The sequence below is a fragment of the Thunnus albacares genome, chromosome 18 (genome assembly GCF_914725855.1).
Source record: "Thunnus albacares chromosome 18, fThuAlb1.1, whole genome shotgun sequence".
Taxonomy (NCBI): Eukaryota; Metazoa; Chordata; class Actinopteri; order Scombriformes; family Scombridae; genus Thunnus; species Thunnus albacares.
Window position 1 is genome coordinate 6,524,102 of NC_058123.1, and position 22,552 is coordinate 6,546,653.

General features: G+C 37.8%; 2 protein-coding genes across 2 annotated transcripts; one reads left to right on the forward strand and one right to left on the reverse strand.

Moving 5' to 3' along the window:
* Positions 1-3,141: 3,141 nt before the first annotated feature.
* On the reverse strand, positions 3,142-4,041 carry ch25hl2 (cholesterol 25-hydroxylase like 2). The gene has a single exon (XM_044334466.1). The coding sequence runs from the start codon at positions 4,039-4,041 to the stop codon at positions 3,142-3,144; it is 900 nt and encodes a 299-aa protein (XP_044190401.1).
* Positions 4,042-16,914: 12,873 nt separating this feature from the next.
* s100z (S100 calcium binding protein Z) lies at positions 16,915-20,257 on the forward strand. Its single transcript, XM_044334031.1, has 2 exons — positions 16,915-17,055; positions 19,129-20,257. The coding sequence occupies exons 1-2, from the start codon at positions 16,915-16,917 to the stop codon at positions 19,282-19,284; spliced, it is 297 nt and encodes a 98-aa protein (XP_044189966.1). The 3' UTR covers positions 19,285-20,257.
* Positions 20,258-22,552: the final 2,295 nt, after the last annotated feature.

Sequence of the window (22,552 nt, forward strand, 5' to 3'; positions counted from 1 at the left end):
TAGTGAGTTACACTGTGTGAACAAGGCAAACAGAAATGTTCAGGAATCTTGTGTTTAGTCACTTCTGAGAAAAGTTTCAAACAAATCACCTTTGTGCCTACAAAGCATAAAAGTTAATAAATTACCAGGATTATCAGGAGAAAGGATTCTGTAGTAGACAAATAGCTGTCAAGCTATTTTGATTTTCATAGTTTTCACATAAATTTTCACAAATAGTGGATGACAAAATTAACACAAGTCTCCTGTAAATCCCAATGAATATAACATTTTTACATCTAGTACTGCCCCCGCACGAAGAGAGGCATTAAAACCATGCTTGTGCTGTGCTGTTTGGACAGTGCATAGTGCTGAAATTAAGTGTAAGAAACTGACCAGAAATGAAATTGAAACACTGTTGTAATTCCACAGGTTTAGCCTGTTGGACCAGAATAGATTTGTTCTTCACAAACACAAAATATGAGGCAGTCAAACAGAAATGGGGTGTTGGTGCCATTTTTTTCTCAGGCAACAACAACAGACTTTCAGTCAACCATAAACTGCTATTTAACATGTGTTGATAACCAATAAAGTGTGTACACCATATGTCATTTATAGCCAAATGAGTATGAAAATAAACTGAAAATCTGTTAGCCTTTACCAGGGAGAAAAATGACATCTGCATTTAGATACAATCATAAACAGTGTTATAAATCAATTTTATTGTTTGAGTCCATGAAGTACACGGGTAATGATATTCCCTTTAGCAGAGTTTATAACCATGAATGATTAAATAGGAATGACACAGATACTGTAGTATGAGGGTGTACGTGATTCAAGTGTACACACAGTTTTCTGAACATGCTTCCTCTTATTAGCAGCTATGAACTGTTTCTACACAACAAAATCAGTATCAGTACCGCTTTGTTATGAGAGCCATGTGAGGCAGTTCTGGTATGGCAAGAATGGACAGGGCTGTGACAGTTTCACATGTACAGGCAGATTTCACTGCACTCTAAAATGCTTGGTGCAATACATAGCTTCAGTGTTACTTATATTAAAAGAATATTTAGAAAAGTTCATATTTTAAGGGTGTCTTTGCTATCACAGCAGCAGGTTTTCCATTGATTTAACTGTCTTAAAATGACTTAAACATAAATCAAATGTGTGCTGAGCCAAGAAATAGAACCATCCGCTGGCTCTAAGGCTTCATATTTACAATACAAACATGAGAGTGGTATCGATCTTTTCATAAATTCTTAGTGTGAACTGTTAATCTTATTTAGCCTCAGAAATAATTCATTGTTTTTAAAATACACGCACTGGATGTCATTGTGGTTTAAAAAGAGTTCCAGTGCAGTTACTTCTGCAGTTGCACACTCTACATATGGTGGTTTGTGTTGCACATTTCTCTAATGCAATAGGTATGGTATGCTTTTGCCACAGGATTGACACATAGTCAGGTATTTAGCTGTGCATTTATAAGCGTAAAAAGTTTCTTTGCTTCTACACAACTGAATATATTTCTTCCATAGGGTGCTGGTAGATTGCGCAAATCACAGATGTAGATGTTGAAACGTCACCACAAAGAGTCCTCTGACAGGAAACACTCTAAAAGCTTAACTTTAACCCCTAAAGGTACATCTATCCATGTAAAAAAGATGACCATTGGTGGAAATGCATGCATGTTAGAGATCAGTGCCAATACCAGACATGAGGATAAAGCCTGTTTAATTAATTCAGATTTCACATCCTAGCAGACAGGTATGCCTGAGGCATCTGAATGCAATGTTTCTAAAATAAGCGTGAGCTGTTGCAACAGCCATATAAAGCAGAAACATGACAAACCAGTTCTGCCCATACCACTCTCCAGTGAATAACAACAAAGAGAGAAGAAGCACAGAGACCGTGAGCCTAGACTGAGCCTGTCAGGGTTCACTGCATTTGCTGTTTGATATCATTAGATGTGCAGATATAGAAATGTTTTCTTCTATGAGTGATTCATCTAAATTAACATTGTAGATGCCCCTGTCTTTGCTTGTCATGTACTGTTTGTAGACTTGCTGCTCTGATTCCTGTTGAGTGAAAAAGTGACCTCTGCTGGTGTGTTTGTAAGTGTAAGTTATGCAATATATATGTAAGAGACACAATATTTCAAAAAGGTAAAGTGCTCAGCAGTTCATCAGAATTTTATTTGAATTACCCTTTATTTGAGGAAATTCTGACAATATATAGCCTCATGATTTTATATTTTAATCATTTAAAAAAAAAAAAAAGGTTGATTCTCACAGTTATCTCAATGAGAGAACTATAGTAAGATATTTTGAGGAATAACACCTGCTGCTATGAATGCAAAGACATCCTTTAAATATTTAATTTCTATTTTTAAAATTGAAGATTTGGCATGACAAAGATATTCTCTTTTTTGGAGTTTAATTAAGAACCCTCCCAGTAAGAGAATGTACTCTCAAAGAGAGGATAATAGATTAGTATTGCGCCCACGCATCATACTGGGACGCAGCTAAAAGACTGCTATTCATGCATGTGAGTGAGAGGGTCGGTCTTGAGGAGGAAGAGAGAGGGAGAATGTACGTGCTATAAACCATCAACTATCGGCAAATACTCCTAATAATAAGATCTATTTAGTGAAACGTAACAAAACAAGTCTTAAGTAAGTGGCTTTAGTTTTTTATTTTTTTATTTTTCAAGGTAGCTCAAAACATATTAAACATGTATGGAAACTGACCTGAGAATGCCATGGAGACAAAGTAACAATACATCATCCATACATTAACATAAATGGAAATCTCTATGAATAAGAGATAAATGTACATGGCACAAGAGTACAGGATAATATATACTATCATTGTACACAAAACTGACATAAAATGCACTTTAATTCGCCTTAACAACTTACCAGATAGTCAAGAAATGTTAGAGTGATAATCAGCTCCTAAACTGTGAAGAATATCCATGTTCTGTTAGAGAGAAGATTGCAAAATAGATTGAGATAATAATCAAAAAGAGAGGAAAGGCAGACAGACAGGAAAGAGAGAAAATGGTTTGTAGGAGAGAGGAGAGAAAAAAACAAGTGTTTGAATGAGAGGAGGTACAAAAGAGGCGCTTTGAGTAAAAGAGAGTCAATGAGAGATTAATTCAAGCTCTTTAGTCTTTCCTCCCTTTCATCTCGTCTGGCTCTCCCGGGGCAGCGTGGCTGGAGGGATTTGGCACAGTGTGGCTGCCTCCGAGCCAGTCCCAGTGAGAGAAGAATGGGGCAAAGTTAGTGCCTGGCCGTTGATGATGAGCATCGTGCTTGGGTGCACCACCCCAGAGGCCAAAGGGCACCAGGTTATGCATGGACCACGGGAAGTCGTAGCCGCAGTGGTCCTCGGTGGAAACGTAGACGTTAAAGACCATGAAACCCCACGTTGTGAGGCAATGGCACTGAAGCAGGACAGGGTCAACTGTGGCCCAAAACCCCACACTGAATAACTCCCAACCAGAAAGGTACTGGGTGACCAGGCTGAAAGGCTGGTTATACTGGTGGTGCACGGAGTGGAAAGTGCGGTACAACCAAGGAACGCGGTGGTGTAGCAGGTGCCAGAGGTAATACTGGAAGTCAAAGACCACTATGCAGCCCAGGATGCCCAGGAAGAAGCCCCAGAGAGTGGGTGCTTCACGAGGCAGTGGGGTAGGCGGCCTCCACAGCCACTGGGCGACTGCAGCAGGGAAGATGTAGAGCAGGTGGTTGTAGATGGTGACACCCAGGGTAGTCCAGATGTTAGGCCAGGTGACAGGACGGTCAGGATGGAGCCTGTAGCGGTTGATGCAGGGCCAGGTGGGAGCCAGCAGGTCCAACACAGTGTAGAGGCCAACTAGGAAGAAGTAGGTGGTGACAGAGAGGACCACAGGGAAGAGAGGGCTCCTCAGGAGGTCGTGGTGGTTCTGGTGGAGGTAGTCCCAGACAGGCTGCAGGGCCAAACCCTGGAACAGGCCCCCAGTCATGTTGCTCCCATCCGACATCCAGGATAAAGCCTCAGTTTTAAGTAACCGGCCTGTGCTCATCACCAACCTAGCAATTCTTTTTTAAAATAAGGCCCGAAGAGAGGATGAAGTGGGTCTAAATGTAGTGAAAGATCCAATCACCGTCCTTGTATAGATTAAGTAACAGCAAATTGTCTGGTGATGTTGTGCCAAATTGGACTGCTGGACTGTCTTAGGCTCTTATGTATGTTCAAGCCCCACCTCCACCCAACGCCCCCCATCCCCCACCCCCCCCTCGCGTTTTAAAAGAAGGCACTCTGTAAAGGCCCTTTTTCATGGGCACAAGGACCGCAGCCAGGACTCAGGAGCCGGGCCACAACGGCTCTCATTTTTGACCCAAATCATGGAGTGAGAGCTTCCGTTTACTTGTGAATTTGACTTTGTCACATGAAACAAGGTGCAGTGTCTTTTAGCCGTTAACATTAACAGAATGAAAACATGAACTATATTACAGCAAACTATATATTCACCAGTTTATCATTAGTATGTTAATGTTTCTGCTCTTGTGTCAGATCAACAGACAAATACAAATACACACACAAACACACACATGCACACACACACAACATGGGTCCAAGAGAGTAATTAATCATAGAAAAGCTGTCAAATGAGACATCAATTCAAAAGCACTTCCTTTCTATTGCTAGATTATAGTTGGCTTATTGCTCAGTTTGAGTTTTTTTTTTTTAAGGAAATAAAGATTTCATTGTTGAAAACTCAACAGGGGCAGTGACCACAGCTCATGTTTCTATGGTGTGAAAATAAAAATTCTGTCAAGAGGTTTTAAAAAATATCATGTGCTTTATACTCAGACATTATGTCATCAAACTAATATTTTTCTGCTCTTAAGACTTATGTTTCATTAGTTTGTATCAGAATCAACGGCTGCATGTAGGCAGTTTCATTACAGTATCTCACCACATACCACAATAAACACACATATTTTGAGTTTATTGATTTTGATCCATAGACACATGACACATTAAACAAATACGTCTGACTTGTTGGACATGTGAAGAGACAGGAATCATTTGCAAACTGAGGGCTTCATTCAGAGTTGGCTGAATAAAACCATACATGTAAATGGAGGGAAAAGCTATGTGCACAGGTAAACTGGGCATATTAATAATATAATAATACTACCGTTATATAGCTCTACACAGTCAATGCATACACAAGCAGTACACAATACTGAAACTGCAAGTTAAAGTCAATGCAAAATGCAACGGTTTCTCGTTTCTTTTGCCTCTGAATTGATGGAAATTGTCACTTAACTGTCAAACTCAGGATGTGATCAGGACAGTCTTGAATGATCATCACTACCTCACCAACTGTAAAAGATCTTAAAACCAAGCAATAAGCAATAATACAAAAGGCAAAAACATATTCAACAGCATAGTACAACATACTAGATATAGCTGAGGTTCATTCATCATTTATACCCATACCCATTCTGGATCTTTTGATCATATCACATGATCTTCATCAGCACACATGGAGTCTGCGGTTGTCATGGAATTATGGAAAGGAAAAAGTCCTTTTTTTTTTTGGAGCTCTTGAAAGATTTCTTGTCCATGTTGGCTTAAAAGCTGAGGTTCAAAGTTCATTCTTGACTTTATCAGTTTTGCAATCAATACACATTTATAATAGCTTGAATTTTTTCAGAGATACTTAGAGTTTGTTGCCTTTTCTTTCATGGAGAAGAACAAACAGAGTTCACTGTAAACAGTACATGAGTGTGACACACTTTATGACAGAAACAGGATGTGAGTTGTGTTATGTGCAGTCTAAACAGTGTTGACCTATTACAGTCAACACAAAATAGAGAACAGAGAATAGGACAGTTTAGAGTGCACAGAATACTCACTTAAACACCCGACACTGTGGTCAAATGTAAAGCCAAACACAAGGATTTATGGTTGTGACTAAAATCAGATTAGAACTTGTCAGGTAGTCTGCATTCTTTCTCATACCTCTGATCAGCCAATTGAGGGCAGTAAAACTCAAGTCTTCACCACAGACAGAAACACATGACACATTGCAATAAAATAAAAATTAAAGAGAAAATTGAGAAACGAAGGGGGGATGATTGTCTGAAAAAAAAGTGCTTCAGATGGAAACCTATTGGGTTTTTAATTTGATGCCTTAGTATATCCAAGTTCATTCTTAATATTCTTAATTGCATTTATTGATGGGGCAGCAACATTCTGAGTGATATTTATATTAATTAATTAATTAATATATTAATATTTTGTGATTATTGTGATAGCACTGTTTTCTGTGTCTATTGGTCACTTTATCATGTGATGCAATGTTGTTTATTTCTGGTGTATTGTCTAGTTAGATTATCAGGTGTAAGCAATCTGTTTTTATTGTTTCCACCATGATGGGGACGTATCATGCATATTTCCAGGTCTATGTTTATATTCTGGGGCTCTACTGGAATATCTTTGCATGATTTACAGTTTATAAAACTCCTTATTTATCTTATATTGGCTCTTTATGCAACCCCTCAGTTCAGCCTCTGTCTGAAACAGGTCGTTTTAGCTCCTGTCTCTTTAAGGCCCCCCACCTGATGAGCCCACTCTGTTCTGATTGATATTCACTTTTGAACAGTGTTGGTGGTTGAAACAGAAATTTCCTATACATCACCCACAGACACAGAAAAAAGTTTCATCAGCTGCAGTGTTGACAAAAGACTTCCTGCTCACTCATTCGCTTTAGCTTTAGGAAGCTGCCCGTTTCTTTACTCAAAATGGTAACCTCTCAAATACATCTGTACGTGTTCAAGCCCAAATCTGATCTGAAATTTGTATGAAACCTGAACCTGAACAAACCATGAAACAACCTCTGCAACAAAGGCTATGGAACAGACGGTCGTTTGTGGGCACGCATGAACAATCTGATGTCATCACAAGAAGGAGGAAGTAGAGGTAACATTGCAAACAGAGTGTTCAGAACAGGCTCAAGCCCTGGCTTTTGACTCCTGGCATCTTTAACATAGACATCCCACATCATAGCAGTAGATAAATCACAGAAAATCATGAAAAGCATAATATGTCCCCTTTAATATAACTTATCTCCTTGTTATACCTAAAGAACGTTTTATTTTCTGTTATCAAGGAATAAAGAGAATTCCTACTTCATATGAAAAATCATTTGCCAGTTGCAACAATTTAGTATGATGTGTTTCAAGGGTTTTGACAAGGACTCAATAGAGAAGACAACAGTTTTCAACAATTTCAATAGAGTTGAAATATGCATAGGAAGCAGTTGGCAGTAATGAGTGAGCAGGAAGTCTTTTGTCAACACTGCAGCTGATGAAAACTTTTTCTGTGCCTGTGGGCGATGTGTAGGAAATTTCTGTTTCAACCACCAACACTGTTCAAAAGTGAATTTGATATGAAGACTGGGTGCACGGATCAAAAATATCACAACATACAGTGAGGCTATGCTGAATGCTGCACCCTGTCTAGAGACTCTTATTACAACAGCCTCTGGCTTAATGCTTCCTTTGGGGCTTTGATATCAAGTCATACCTCAGAGGAAAAACTGTGAACGTCACCAGAGTCAAAAATAACTACTAGCTCAAAGTGGAAGGTTTGGCTATTGTCTGACTGACTGGTCAAATAAAAAAAAGTATTGACTCTTGACTCTCAGGAAGTACAGTGTGACTGTTGGCATATTGTCAAACATGAAAAGGAGAAGCTGTGTCAGTGCCACAATAATCAGCTGTTTGAGTGGATACAGACAATCACAAACCACTTGCTGGACAAATGAGAAGTGGAACCACTAGGTGTCTGAGGAGACGATGACAAGGTGTGAGACTCCTCCCTTCACTCCCGAAGGAGAAGACACATCCATTGAGCTCTGCTGCCACTGCTCATCCCAAAACTCACTCATTCAGAGTGCTTTCAGTTAACATACTTTTCTTACTCAACACATAAAGATGGTTTTGTGCTGCAGAAGAAACCCAACAGTGAACTCTTGCTGACACACACAATGGTGTGTTTATTTGCCATAGCAATTTATTCCTGGGGTCCATACATTAAAAAAATACCTGATAAAACATCAATACAGTAACAAAAGCAAGGCTCAAGCAAATACATTTTAAAATAGCTAAAAAAAAAAAACAGCAGATCCCTCTTCAACAACCAAATCAATAACAATACACAGCCATCCTGGTATGAGCAATGTTACAGTTTGGGCTAAAATATGTTGGTTTAAGCTACACTTAGAGAATGAAGAGACACTGTGGAGAAAAAGGTATCTTCATTTCAGAGAGTAACCACATTTGTCAGCGGCAGTCACTGAACAGTGAGAAATCCTCCAACGGCTATTTAACTGATCCTGACAGGGTGAGAGCCACAGCCACGACAGGCTTGTCCCTGCAGAAAAGCTCTTTGGTTACACTTGACTTTAACGCCTTCGTATTTAACATTTATATACAGTATAAAAAACCTTAATAAATGGTTTGTAACACACTGTAATGAAGTTGTTAGGTCATTTTGATGTGTTTCTTCTCCTATGAAGCATCCATAACAGGTGTATGAACAGTGATGAAAGATTGATAACATAGCTGTAATTATATATAATAGTATATTATTACACACAAATCTTTAAAGTGTGTTATAAAACTGTATTAAAACTCACAAAGACATGTTGAGCTTGAGGATTAATTGTTGACCTTTTAAAAAGTACTTGACAAAAAAAAACTCAAGATCCACTTACTGGATTTCTTTCTGAACCTTCAGCCATATCTTGACCTTTCATAAGTGGATAGATTAATAGAACTAATATAGTAATTAATATTTAATATTTATATAAAATAATAATTATTAGTAGTAGTGGTCATTAATCATCTGTTATGCATATTATTGTTGACAAATACACTAAACACTTACAGCTATATTATAGTTTGTTATGCACCATTGATGCTGCTTATAAAAGCTATAGGGGGTTAAAATAAAGTGTTACCAAAGTTTTTGTATGAACTGCAGGATCTCAAAAACAATTCCCACTGGAAAATTAAGACTTGATTTATAATTTCAAATAGACCACACATGGAAACATTTTGAGAGAAAGATTTGATGCCTGAATTTTGCTGCACTGCAAGACAATATGTGAACAGAAAAAATGAAATAGAATCTATCAGTGCTCTTTGTTGTCTATAGCGTGCATAACCCATTCAGCATGCATAAGAAAAGGCAGAGCAGACCTGGTATCAATATACAATGGTAACTGAGTACATTTACTCAAGTGCTCTACTTATGTATGTTTTTGAGGTACTTGTACTTTACTTGGGTATTTCCATTTTATGCTACGTTGTACTTGTACAGTTCATATGTACTTTTACTTTAGTAAAATTTTTAGTGCAGGGCTTTTGCTATTTCCTCATTGTAGTATTGTGAAGAAGAAAATACACATTTGGATAGAGCTTTGATAATCAAGTGATGTCTGGGAACAACTCCTTGATCAACAAGATGCCAACTGTGTATCTTTCCTGCATTTGACCCCTGCTGATTTGGCCTTTTTGATCCTGTCTGAATGCAGCACACCCTCCTGTTTTTGCCCCCTTGATTTCTCACCTACCTGAGAGTCCCCCCCCCCCTCCCCTTACTACGCTGCCTTGATCCTGTATGCAAATACCCTACCTCCCTACCTTTTGGTTACCAATTGTTTGATCTTACGGTATAAAATGTTTCCATCCCTTCTGCTCTGGGTCAGTCTACTGTATCAGACCAGCTCTGTGTCAGTAAGCTCACAGCATTTCCGGAATGCTATTAAACCACTTCCACTACAGCAAACTTTGAACAAGGACTTGAGTGATTTTCTTCAACAATTGCTACTTTTACTCAAGTAAAAGTTCTCAGTACTTCCTCCAAGTACTAAATGTCAAGCAAGACTGCAACTGGATCTCACATTGTTCAAGGTTTCCATCACCTGCATTGATGTTCAGCTGCTTTGCTCATCTGAAAAAAAGACATGTATCAATAATATTGTATATTCATGGTCAGATAAGGAATATAAGTTTTTCCTCCTGTTGATCTCCTGCTGGAAATATGAGATGCAGAATTTAAGATGTGGGCAGAGAAAGAGAGGTGTGAAAATAGGTTATCAGTACCTCGACTGCTTCAACCTGAAAACATTTTCTTTCTCTGTGTAACGGCTGCGTAAGGCTTTGTGACAGTGTGTGTTAACAGCACTGAAGGTATGAAAGGAATACGCCTTCAGGAACAGTCATGTCAGGACTCATCAACAGGTGCAGGACTATATCCACTCAAACAGCCCTGCAAGAATGGACGACAGTCAGCCTGGAGCAGAACAGAGAGCTGGAAGAACCTGAAAATATAGTCAGTGGTGAGACAGCAGCAGGTTTGCACATACAAACAAAGGAAATCCCACATGTCAATGAGACAAAATGAATGCAATGAAGTGAATTTGCAATTCAAATTTAACAGCCACTGCAAAGTCAGAATAAAGAGGAGCCTGTTCCTCTCACTAAATTCACACTACTTCCAAACACATACATGTATCGTAGTCCAGACTGAAATATTTCAGCAAACTGTACATAGATTGTCATGAAATCTGGTACAAACATTCATTGTTCCCAGACAATGAATTTTACTGACTTTGGCAATCCCCTGACCTTTCATCTAGCGCCACCATGAGGTTCACATTTCAACAACTATGAGATTGATAGTCATGAAATTTGGTGCACATTCACAGCCTCCTCAGGATGATTTTTAATAACTTTGGTGATCCCTTCATTTTTCCTCTTGCGCCATCATCAGGCTAAAATTTGTCCAGACTACCTGAAAAACTAATATCGTCAGCCTCAGCTGTACTTTGTGTTTAGTGCTAATGAGCTGTTTGTGAGAGGCTACATGGAGGACTTTGTGATCACATCCAATTTTTTTCTGGACTTCTGTCAATCTCAAGATTTGTTGAAGAATAATTTTAAAAAAGGAAACTATAAACACACTGGCACCCTTGCATGGATGTATTTCTTACAGACAGCTAATGAAACCTGACAAAGAACCAGGCCTGAGATCAGTTTGTGTTATGTCATGTTGCCCCATGGCCTGATTAACCTCCTAGAGGGTCCCGGGGCTAAAGGTTGTTGTTGGGCCCCCACTATACCACTATTCCAGAGGTGAAATGATTAGATGATTGATCGACTGACATTAATTGGCAACAATTTACTAAAATGCCCCAAATTCTCTGGTAGCAACTTCTCAAATGTGAATATTAGCAAATTTTTCATGATAGTAAACTCTTTGCTTTTTTGACTGTTGGTCAGACAAAACCAGTCATCCGAATACGTTTACTTTGGAATAAAGTAATAATGATCAGCAGCCTTGCAGCCTTATAGCCTTACAGTACTCCTATGATGGAATAATACTACCTTGCCCTCAGTTTTGTGTGTGTAGTTTGATAAAAACACAACAACAAATGAGCTCAATATCTAAAACTGTTAAAGTCTTCAAACCATCAGGCTGTCATGTTCCACTTGCAAAGAGGAACACCTTTAAAATGTCCTAAATAAATCACACTAGGCACATACAGATATATTCACATCTGAATGGTCTTTTTACAGTATTTTTTACAGTATATTTTACAGTATATTAGCATTCATGACTTATTTTACTGTGATGTTTTACTGTGACGTTTTTACTGTTTTACTGTTTCCACTTTGATATTGTTACATTTGTCTACATTTGTCTTAGATTGAGCCGGGTCAAAGAGGAATTTCTGTTACTGTATGTGACAGACAATAAAATTTCTTGAATCTTGAATGTAGATTTTGACAGAGTCCCTCTTTAAGACCAGGGCCACAACATGGAGGATGAAGGACCTGTCATAGTTGATATTGTACTTCAGTGCTGCAAATTGCTAACAAATTTTCGATTTATCAAAGTTTGTAGACCCAAACAATATGGAGTAAACTTTGGGCTTTTGGGGCCCCAAAGCAGTTTGTCTGGTTGGTAATCCAGCCTTGCATTGCCCCCATCTCTCTTGACATCATGTCAAACCTCGATACAGTATATTATAATCCTTCAAAAGCCTTTCAAAAGCATTTTAATACTCCTAACAGCTTAATGTAGTACTTGTTTGTTCTAAACACATATACAATACCAATTAACGAGAAAGTGTGTCCAAACTTTTCACTGGTACTGTATATATGTAATACATGCATAATACAAAGTATTTTTTCTTTAAAAAGCACAAATGAAAGATTTTTTTTTTCTTACATTTGTGCTTATAGAAAAGGAGTATACACACATTGGACACAACCCATTAGTCCTTATGCTTAAAAAAAATTATTACAGCGTTCCAAATCTTATCGAAAACATCTCCTTTGTTGTCACTATAAAATTTCAGTCTATCTAATGTGTTTGCTATTTCTCTCAGCCACAAATCATATGTAGTTACAGAATACATTTTCCACACTCATACGATTTGTAATACTTGTTTGAACACACAGCACAGTGAATGACCTTCTTTCTATTTCCATTATTCTCTCACATATACATTCATTCTTCTCTTACACGCACATATCCTCTTCATACAAACATGCATTCTCATCTTACATACATACAGTATGTTCTTTATGATATTCAATTCGAACATCTGAAATTTAAAATATATGTCTATAGAGTAAGTGTGAAAATGACTGCACAAGTAGACTGTACAAGTGAAAATATGTGCACATGGGAGTGAAAACACATCTTCTCTCCTCTTGATGTTTACTGAGCCTGTCTCTCTGTATTGCGACAAAACATTTCAAAGCCTATAGGTGGAAGCGTCATCTCCCATTGTCTTTGTGGTAACCTTGAAGATGCTGCAGAGAACCTGAGGGACATAAAATGATGCATCATCTGTCAGGTATATAGGAGACAATTTTTTAATACCTTAAAGACCACAAGCAGGGGCTTTTCCATCCCTTTTTAGACACAAGCACCTTCATGTAAAATACTATGTGTTAATCACAGTTTTGTCTCAGAATATTTGAATTAATCAGCAACAAATATTTGTATAGTGGTTCCTTGTATATTGTTTATTCCTCCATGAAGATGGTTGTTTGTTGAGATCTATTCAATGCTGCTGTTAAACCTCTAGAGGGTAGACATGTATCTTCGGATAATATGATGATAGACTGGCCTGTTTGCTTATATTTGATATGATATAATTATTTTAATATTATAATTCATTTTCTATCTGGTGAATTATATGTGCACATGCACATGATGTGAGGGTTTTATTCACTGAAACCAAATCCTGTGCTTATATCTAAAATAACTCATGGATTCTGTTGTTTCAAAATCATTTTTACCACATCTCAGCGTTTGATGTGATGTCAGTTTGTGTCAGGGGTTTCATGGGTCACCTTCCTGCACAACATTCACTATTAGCAGCTGTGAGGAAAGGGTTTCATCACCTTAATAAATGGAAACTTATTTTCGTGGCAGTGGCTGCGAGTGGAAGAAAAGTTGCAGGCACACCTGACAACTAACATCCCTCAGGTGTTGTCTTTGGGGGATGAGGGCTAAAGAGAGTGTTATTCTCCACTGTCAGTTATGACACAGTGACAGAGGAGGGACAATCATGTTTGAGGGGGACTGTCGGACACAAAATGACAAAAGATGAAACCTGCTGTTGCTAAAAATAAACCCCACGATGTGGACATGACGATTGTGAATCACAAGGTGAAACCGAGAGCAAGCAAAGAAAGTCAGTGCAAGTTTGATTAAATAAACTGAAATAGTCAAATTTATTTAAAAAGCACATTTAAAAACAACAGGAGTTGACCAAAGTGCCTTACAGAGAAATTTAAGATACAGTTAACTGATAAATAACTGTAGCAAACACATTTTATGTTCTTTCTTTCTTTCTTTCTTTCTTTCTTTCTTTCTTTCTTTCTTTCTTTCTTTCTTTCTTTCTTTCTTTCTTTCAACCTTTGGGCGGTTATTAAGTACATTCCTAAAGTGTCCAAGAGATATGAGAGTATTCAGTTTTAAGATATTCAACGAGTCTGCTGCACTAATACCAAAAGCAGTCCTTCCAAGAACAGTCCTGGCACGAGGTACCTGTAGAACCAGCCGATCACTGGAGCGAGTTCAAAATTCAAAGTTCAGTTCCTATCATGAGACAGATGCAGCCAAGTTGGGCAACTCTTTCTCCTAGAAATTATGTTTATACACCACAAATTTGCAACAAAACATATGTTTTTGGGAGAAATATAAAGTTAAAATGTTTTTAATGAGTCGTACTCCTCATGATGAGTAAACTGGTCTTCATATCAGTGGAATTCCCCTTTAACAGAAAGCTTTAATACATCTGAAAATGTTACCCTGTTATGCTCAGACATTGAGGGCTGAGAGTCATTGAGAGACATTTCATGATGAAAATTACATTTCTGTATAACAAACTTTTTTTATAGCCTTTATGGCCTGTTGAAACATTAAAAGTCAGTCATCAGATGTGGCCATGTGGACGCTGACGTTTGAGGAATGTTTCCCCATGTTATGGTAAACAAAATTGTTGTTTATAATTTGTTTATTCTTCATGTCTATTCTGGCTGCATGTTCCCCCGGCCATCACCTCTCACATGTTAGTAACTTTGCTACAAGATTTCAGAAATTCTTGACTTGATAATATATTATGAGCATTGTGGCCTGCAGTGACTGTTTCGGTTTTGTTGGAAAACACAAACAGTTTCATATTGTGTCAACAATAGTTAGCTTAGTGCAGACCTTGTGTCTGTGCAATTGACATATTATTAATTATGCCAATGCCTCCCGTGTTATTTTTCCTACACTGACTAATCAGTTTCAGTTATCATTAAACAAGCAAATAAGCAATCATTCTTTTTGATAATAGGATGTGTCTAGACGCCCGTGCTGGAAACCAGTCGACAGGGATGACTGCTCTTTCAGTCTTTTTGAGGTTTGCCATTTTGTAGCTGATGTATAACCATCATTCAATGTTTAGTTTAGCAAAGGTTTCATCATCATAAACAGTATCCAGAAAGTATAGAGGAGAAGAGGTTCCCACTGCATTTACTGGCCTAAGATTAAACACTGAAGCAGTGATAGAAGTAGTCTTTAAAGTGAAAGTAGTGATAAAACATCCAGTACATAACAAGTCCTGTATTCAAAATGTTACATAAGTACACAAGTATAATCAGCAAAATGTACTTTATGTATAGAAATAAAAATACTCTGACCTCTGTCAGTGTTACATTATTATACAATAGATTATTGGATTATTATAACTGATGCATTTTTTATACTACTGGGTGGCTTAATTTACTGTGTAACAAGGCTTTATATTTCATATTTATGTGTTTTTGATCTGCTGCACTTGTCACTAAGGCTTTCTAGTGTTAAAGAACTTTGTAGTAATCATTAAAGTTTTTAAAAAGTACAATAATACCCACTGAAATATAGTGAGGTAGAAGCATGACGTTGCAGAAAATTAAAATACTCAGGAAAACTCATAATTGTTCAGTACTTGAGTAAATTTACTTAACTACTTTCCACCACCGTAGATAAAAATCAATTAATGCTTTCTGTTCACTCACGTAAAAATAAAATAAAATGGAAAGCTCTACCCTCCCCTGAGCAAGATACATCAAATTTATTCTAGTTAATATTTTCCCTTGTGCTGGTTCTCATTAACTTGCAGGGCACGGCTGCTGTAATTTTCCACGAGGACTGTCATGAAGACAAGGACACAATTACCTCACGTGAAGTCCATGGGGCCGTAGAAAGCCATAAAATGATGGCATCACTGTATCACTCGTATATCAAGAGTAGCACAATGTTTTCATGGGTAAGACACAAATATAAATACATTTAGAAATGGCTTGAATAATTAAAAATCGACATAAGAGTGCAAAATGTGCCTTTACTATTGTGAATGATTCAACAATTAAGTTATCCCCTCCTTTAACTAGATACAAGTTCAGTTCAGTTCAGTACTTTATTGTACCACGGGGGGAAATTCAGTTTGCAGCAGTGCACAGATAAACAGTGACAGTACACGCAAACAGTACAACAATAAAATCTGTAAAAAGGTGGATTTTGTATAGGATTGGATAAGATAAAGTGCTACAGTGCTAAATGTGAGCAAAAAGTTCAAAGGTGCAAGGTAACAATTAAGCATGTGTGTTGCACAAGGGACAAAGGAAAATTGAAATCTGCTCCACTTTGCCCTGGAAATCCTGTACCTCTGACCTGAAGGGAGAAGATCAAATGCCTCAAACAGAGGATGTTCTTGGCTCCCTAAAATCGATCCTGCCTTCCTTAAGACCTGGAGATAAAAGACAAAGAGGACTGCTGCTTGCCGATGATCTTGCTGGCCGCCTTAACAACGTTGCAAGATTTGCAAGATTTGCAAGATTTGCAAGTTGCAAGATTTCTCTGACAGGTCTTCACCCGTCCTCCTCGTGATGAAGTATTGCAGAGTGCTAGAGTCACTTCAGGGATGTAAATGATGCAGACGCATGTGTAAAAGCTCAAGGTTTGATGAATACCCATGGGGCTCCGGGGTTACACTGGTACTTGTTTTGTTTTTCTCTTAACAGCATTGATTAAAACCTGGAAAGACAGAAGACAGTTACCATGGGAGTCTCACCTGTGGAATTAATTATCGCCACAAAGATAGAGACTTAGATAGACTTAGCTTCTCCTCACTTCCTAATAAACAAGCTGTGCCACAGTGTCTCTCATCACATTCGTACAGGACTCTAACCAGGTAAGAACACCTTTCCCATGGACAAATAATTACTCTGTTTCTTACTTTTACTTAAAATAGTGTTAGTTTTATTCAATTAAATGCCTAAATAATAAATACATTCTCATTTTCAGTTATTATCCTTCCAGCAGAATGCCGACCCAGCTCGAGGGTGCAATGGATGCACTGATAGCAGTTTTCTACAACTACTCTGGAAATGATGGAGACAAATACAAGCTCAACAAAGGCGAGTTGAAGCAACTCTTGAACAGCGAGCTCACTGACTTCCTCACGGTAAGGAAGACATTTCAAAACTATGATTATTTTGTTCTTTTATTTGTTTATTGTGTATTTAAATTGAAGCTTGGTACATCATGTAGGAGAATTTCCAGATTAACTGTTGTGACACTGCAACAATCTTAATTATTGGGAGTGTGTTGCTGCAGAAAAGTGTTTCTGTATTTCCTCAATAAATATCCTGATAATTTGCTTGGAGAAGATTTTTGGACGATGCGTTGTTGTTACTTGACTCGCTTACAAATTAAACTGGACAACCAAATGATTTAAGAACGAGCTTTTTGACCTTGTCTAAAGGAAATTGTTTTCCCATTGGTCGCTATCCTGCTGTCAAAGTGTAACTGCTGGTGGCTCTCACAAATAAAAGATGGAGAGAGGGAGATAGATAAAGTCATTTCAGATAAGTCCCCGTGCAGCCCCTGAGTCTGTGTGATAGCAGAGTGTACACGTCTGCGATTTCAAATGATTGAGACCAATATGAAAGCAGCCAAGGCCTGAGAGTCAAACCTCCTGACGCCTTCAGATATATTTTTTCTTCTTGCTCCTTGTCCTCTCTCATGCGGACGGGAAGCCTCAGGTGCTCACACATCATCATCATCAGTGGCCCATATCGCCTCCAAATATAGACACCCCCATGATGTCATCACATCCCTGTGGGCTATAGTCACCTCTGAGAATAGACAGTGCCCCAGCGAGGCTAACATTCACCCTCCTCCGACAGAAAAATTTGACATGTGCAAACCAAGGCTGTATAGATTACTGTATTGTTTATTTTAGAAAATGAAAAGATACTGTAGTATTAAATAGAGAGACATGCATGGTTGCTCCTCAGACTGAGACTCAGAGCAGAGGGGAGGGGGCAGCACGGGGACAGCCATGTCTAGAGTGCTTTAGTTTTTATGTTTTGTATACTTTTAAATTATTTATTTCAGTTTCAGTTTAGTTTAGTTGGCTCTCAGTTTGGTTAAAATATAGATAGATTTTTAGTTTATTTCAGTACTGCTCCTTTATTTTTATTTAAGTTAAGTGAAATAGTAAAGGCATCCAGTCCAAGGAAAATCATTTATCTCCAAATTTGGTGATTTTGACTTCTTCTGATAAACTAAAGGATTAAGTGCTGATTCATAGTTTGACTTGAATTCTCCTTCTTCTTAAGCTAAATATAGCATTTAAAAACCCTTTGGATCAGTAGAAAATGCATGTCACAAAAAACAAGGCTGTTTTTATTAGCTCATGAACAAAGAGCATATACACAAATTTTGTCAAAAATGTATTTTGGCTCTTCAAATTTTAAAAAGTAAGTCAGTTTTCCTATTTCGGTTTGTTGTCTTTTCATCTAAGTTGTTTTTTTTATACATGCTGTTGACTGTGAAACAAGGTTTTGTTGAAAAGCAGCAGCAAATCAATACGCATACAGGATTTTGTTTACCTGTTTGTCTCTGGACTCTCAACTGTAGCTCTACATTCAAATGTAGCTTTTTGACCATTAAAAACCTTAACTACATAAAAAAAATACATCAGTACTGTAGTGATATTTTCCTAATAAAATAAAGTTTGTCTTCAGTGTAGTTGGGGGATTTTAATTTTAACCTTTGCTCAAATTTAATGAGTGCCACAATGTTAAATATCACCATTCGCCTCAGAGGCTGGAGGGTGGAAAATGAAAGCCATGTCTTGTTTCTTGATCCTGGAGGAAATGAGCAAAGCAATAAATGTCGTGTGTGATCAGCTGCAGCTCATGGTTCATTTAGCAGCAACATCACTCTGCTCTCCTCTGGACGCGAGTGGCAGCTTTTGCCTTGAGTCAATATGAAGCTCCGATAGTAATCCAACTTGGATGTTACTCATCTGACATGGACAGACTTATATTTCCTATATCATCTGGTATGTGCTGAAGGAGTTTTTAATTGCTCAAACAGGGATCTGAAGGGTCGATAGTATTGGTTTACAAGTCACACATGAGAATCATGAAAAGACGTGACTAAAACGTACAAAAATGTCAAAGTTTCATCCTCCAGGCTGCTCTTGTTTGTTGAATTAATATTCTCTTCTTTTCCGTTTTGTTTCCAGTCTCAGAAGGATCCGATGCTGGTGGAGAAAATCATGAACGACCTGGACTCTAACAAAGACAACGAGGTGGATTTCAATGAGTTTGTTGTGTTGGTGGCTGCCCTGACCGTTGCCTGCAATGACTTCTTCCAAGAGCAGCAGAAGAAAACCAAGTAGACGTCTGCAGGAAACCAACTGGAAGTCTTCATCAACTGCAATTGTCACATTTATACTTTGATAACTTGTGTTTCTAAAAGTTTAAAAATGTCATTACATTAAAAACAATACACATGAGTTGAATAATTTGTATTTCCCACAGCATAGGATTGTGACTGTAATATTTATAAATGTAGACAACCAATATTCTTACCAATATTCGGCCTGGAGCTGTTAAACAATGACTTTGTGATCTCACACCAAGCTGTCCTGATCCAAATTATAGTAATTTTTATATTAAAGTGATGTTAGTTACCAGAAAATACAAAGTGCCGTCCATAAATCTGTCATGTGTTGCCTTTGTCATGTCGTTAATCATGTATGGAGCTGTGTTTTTATCCCAATGGTTTGATGTATGAAAAACAGCACAGAACGGTCTTTATTGTTGATTCATTTCCCTTTAAAAAAGACACCTTTGTCATCTGGAAATGTGTCTTTAAATCCGCTGTCATCATTTCTTATTTTTTATGTCCCAGCAGAGACTCTCCCTCTTGCTCGACTTTAAATGTCAGCCGTTAAATATTTCAGATTTTCCTATCGAGGCATCGTCACAGCCTGATGGTGCATTTACGAAACATCTTTGTCCCTTGTCGGTCTCACTGTCAGTCTCTAGTCCCTGAGGAGAAATCCTCATGCTGCTGTAAAGTTCAAGTCATGGAAAAATGCAGAGTTTTCATTGAATAAGCCAACTTTATCTTGCAGTGATGAGAGTTTCACTGTACATTGTATGTACCGGTACATTGTGTACTTTGTGTTGCATGAGAAAATCTGGACTTTTTCATTTTTCTTCTTTCCTGAGATAAATGAGACAAATATTGAAACATGAAATAACATCTGTTACTCAATGATATTTGACTTTGAGCATTGTCTTTTAACATGACAAACTTATATGGTAAACTAAATCACAACTACTGAAGAGTCTGGGTGATACTGGTTGACATTATGTAAAAATAAAATTAACGTTCAGTAAATCAAAACATGCTATTGTCTGGAAACTGGCACACAATGTGTATTGTAATGTTTGTTTGGGCATGTGTACATGTGCAATTATGGAAGAAGTATTCAGATACTTTACTTATGAGTACCAATACAGCAATGCTTTATTACATGTAAAAGGATTCAATTTTATAATAGGACTCCTGGACACTAGTAAAAGTACAGAAGCATTATCAGAAAAATATATTAAATATCACAACTAAAAGTACTTTTTCTGCAGCAAAAGGGTCTCTGACTGATAAATTAATTAACCTAGGGGTTCCCTCAAGGGTCACAAGATCAATATGGGAAGTTATGACATAAGATAAAATAAGATAAGATAAGATAAGATAAGATAAGATAAAAGATGATACACATAAATATTGAATATTTATTTATTTATATATTGAATATATCAAATCTTTATTGTCATATGCACAGAGAACAGTCATTTGCCCTGCACAATGAAATTCTTGAGAATCAAGAATCAATATACAAACTTTACAAGATAAAAATACAAAATTAGATACAAATGTAAACATAATTTGTAGTGGACAGTCTGATTGTACATTAAGGTACATTGTATGTGCGCAGGACCCTGTATGTGCAAGAAGGTCCATGCCTAACGAGACTCTGCATGCATTTTTTGTCAGGGCGACAAAATATAATATATTTCATACACTCATCATATATATTTTTTTAAGTAAAATCTATAACTGTCAAATGAATGTAGCAAAGCAAACTTATATCATTTCCCCCCAAAATGTGGTGGAATAGAAGTATAAAGTAGCATTAGATGAAAGTTCTCAATTTAAGTACAAGGACCACAACATTTTACTGACTTTATGTACAGTACCTGAGTGACTTTCCACAAACTGTACATGTGTGAGTGTGTGCGAGAGACAGAGACGAACATGTCTGAATCTACTCTGCTGCAGTTGTCTTGTTCTCTCATTCAAGCTTTCACTCACTGGACATCTCACACAGTGAGAGAGGCTGTGCGTTTGGGAAATGACCGTGTACCATGTCTCGATGACGCATGGCGATCCCAATACGCAAAGACCACCTGGGTCCAGCAGCATCAGCCAATCACACAGACACGTCTTCCCCTCAAGCAGAAGTGCTGATATTCTCACCTTGGGGAGGACAAAAGTGTAAGCTGTATTCTGTAAGGGTTTTCCTCTGTACGTCCCCTTTCCTGAAATAACAAACCAGACAGTTAATTTGCGATGACATTCTCAGCTGTGACGTGAAGGAAAATTACTGAAAAAAAATACAGTGGCAAGTGTGATGCTTTTATGCGCACAGATGGTGCTTTGCTCAAACCCTCACTATTACAATGCAATTTGTCTATGATTGGCGGTAATCGAGCAGGATAATCACCCCATCTCCCATGGGAAGATGCCATGCAGTAATTATGTTTTTTGTCCAATTCCTAAAAGGTTGCAATCAATCATAAGAGTCATTTGATAATTTTTAAATGTGGATATTTATATTCCTACTCTTACAATTACCCTCCACTCTTCAAAGTGTTTGTGCAATTGTGTCGTTATTTCCTGTGGCTAAACATCATGTTCAGGAACACTTTCAGCAGAGGAGACTTCTCCTAATGCTTGTAAAGTTTGAGTCATCTGTTATGAGAATCTCTAATAGTTTCCTGTACCTATGTATATCCTGTATAATCATGACGTTTTGTTGGTGTGGGGGAAAATTACTGGCAATTAAGGAATTCTTAAGATAATGAATGCACCTGAACTGGAAAAGGATCTCCTGTTTCCAGCCAGCAGACATGATGGGAGAGGCAGTTTTGTTGTAATCTCAGTCAAGACTGAAGCAAAACTAAGAACAGATTTTTATGGTTGTATCATAAATGAAATGTCATAATTTGTCTTTTATTTAGTGTAAAATGTAGAGTCAGAAGTTTCTTTCATGACTCTTTAATCACGAGGAGACCAGAGAAGAGTGGGAAGACTGGGGGGGGGGGGGGGGGGGGGGGGGGGGGTAACAAATAGGAAAAGGTGACGTTCATGTATTTTTTGACACTTCAGAGAGAATGAGAATGGGATGTCGAGAGGAATGGTTGAAATGAGAGGTGGAGGCAGGCTGGGAAGGAGAAGGAGAGAAAAAAGCAGGGAAAAGACTGATAAACTCTAGAGGAATGATTATGAATTTGAGTCTAAATCACAAACACAAAAGACACTGATTATTGATTGATCAATTACAAGGCACGGAACAACCTTTGGCTAGTCATATT

What these genes read in the sequence shown, in the direction of transcription:
- ch25hl2 (XM_044334466.1), bottom strand. Translation starts at nt 4,041, where the DNA reads ATGAGCACAGGCCGGTTACTTAAAACTGAGGCTTTATCCTGGATGTCG.
- s100z (XM_044334031.1), top strand. Translation starts at nt 16,915, where the DNA reads ATGCCGACCCAGCTCGAGGGTGCAATGGATGCACTGATAGCAGTTTTC. An exon ending in AGCTCACTGACTTCCTCACG is followed by an intron (nt 17,056 to 19,128) that starts GTAAGGAAGACA and finishes TTTTGTTTCCAG; the next exon opens with TCTCAGAAGGATCCGATGCT.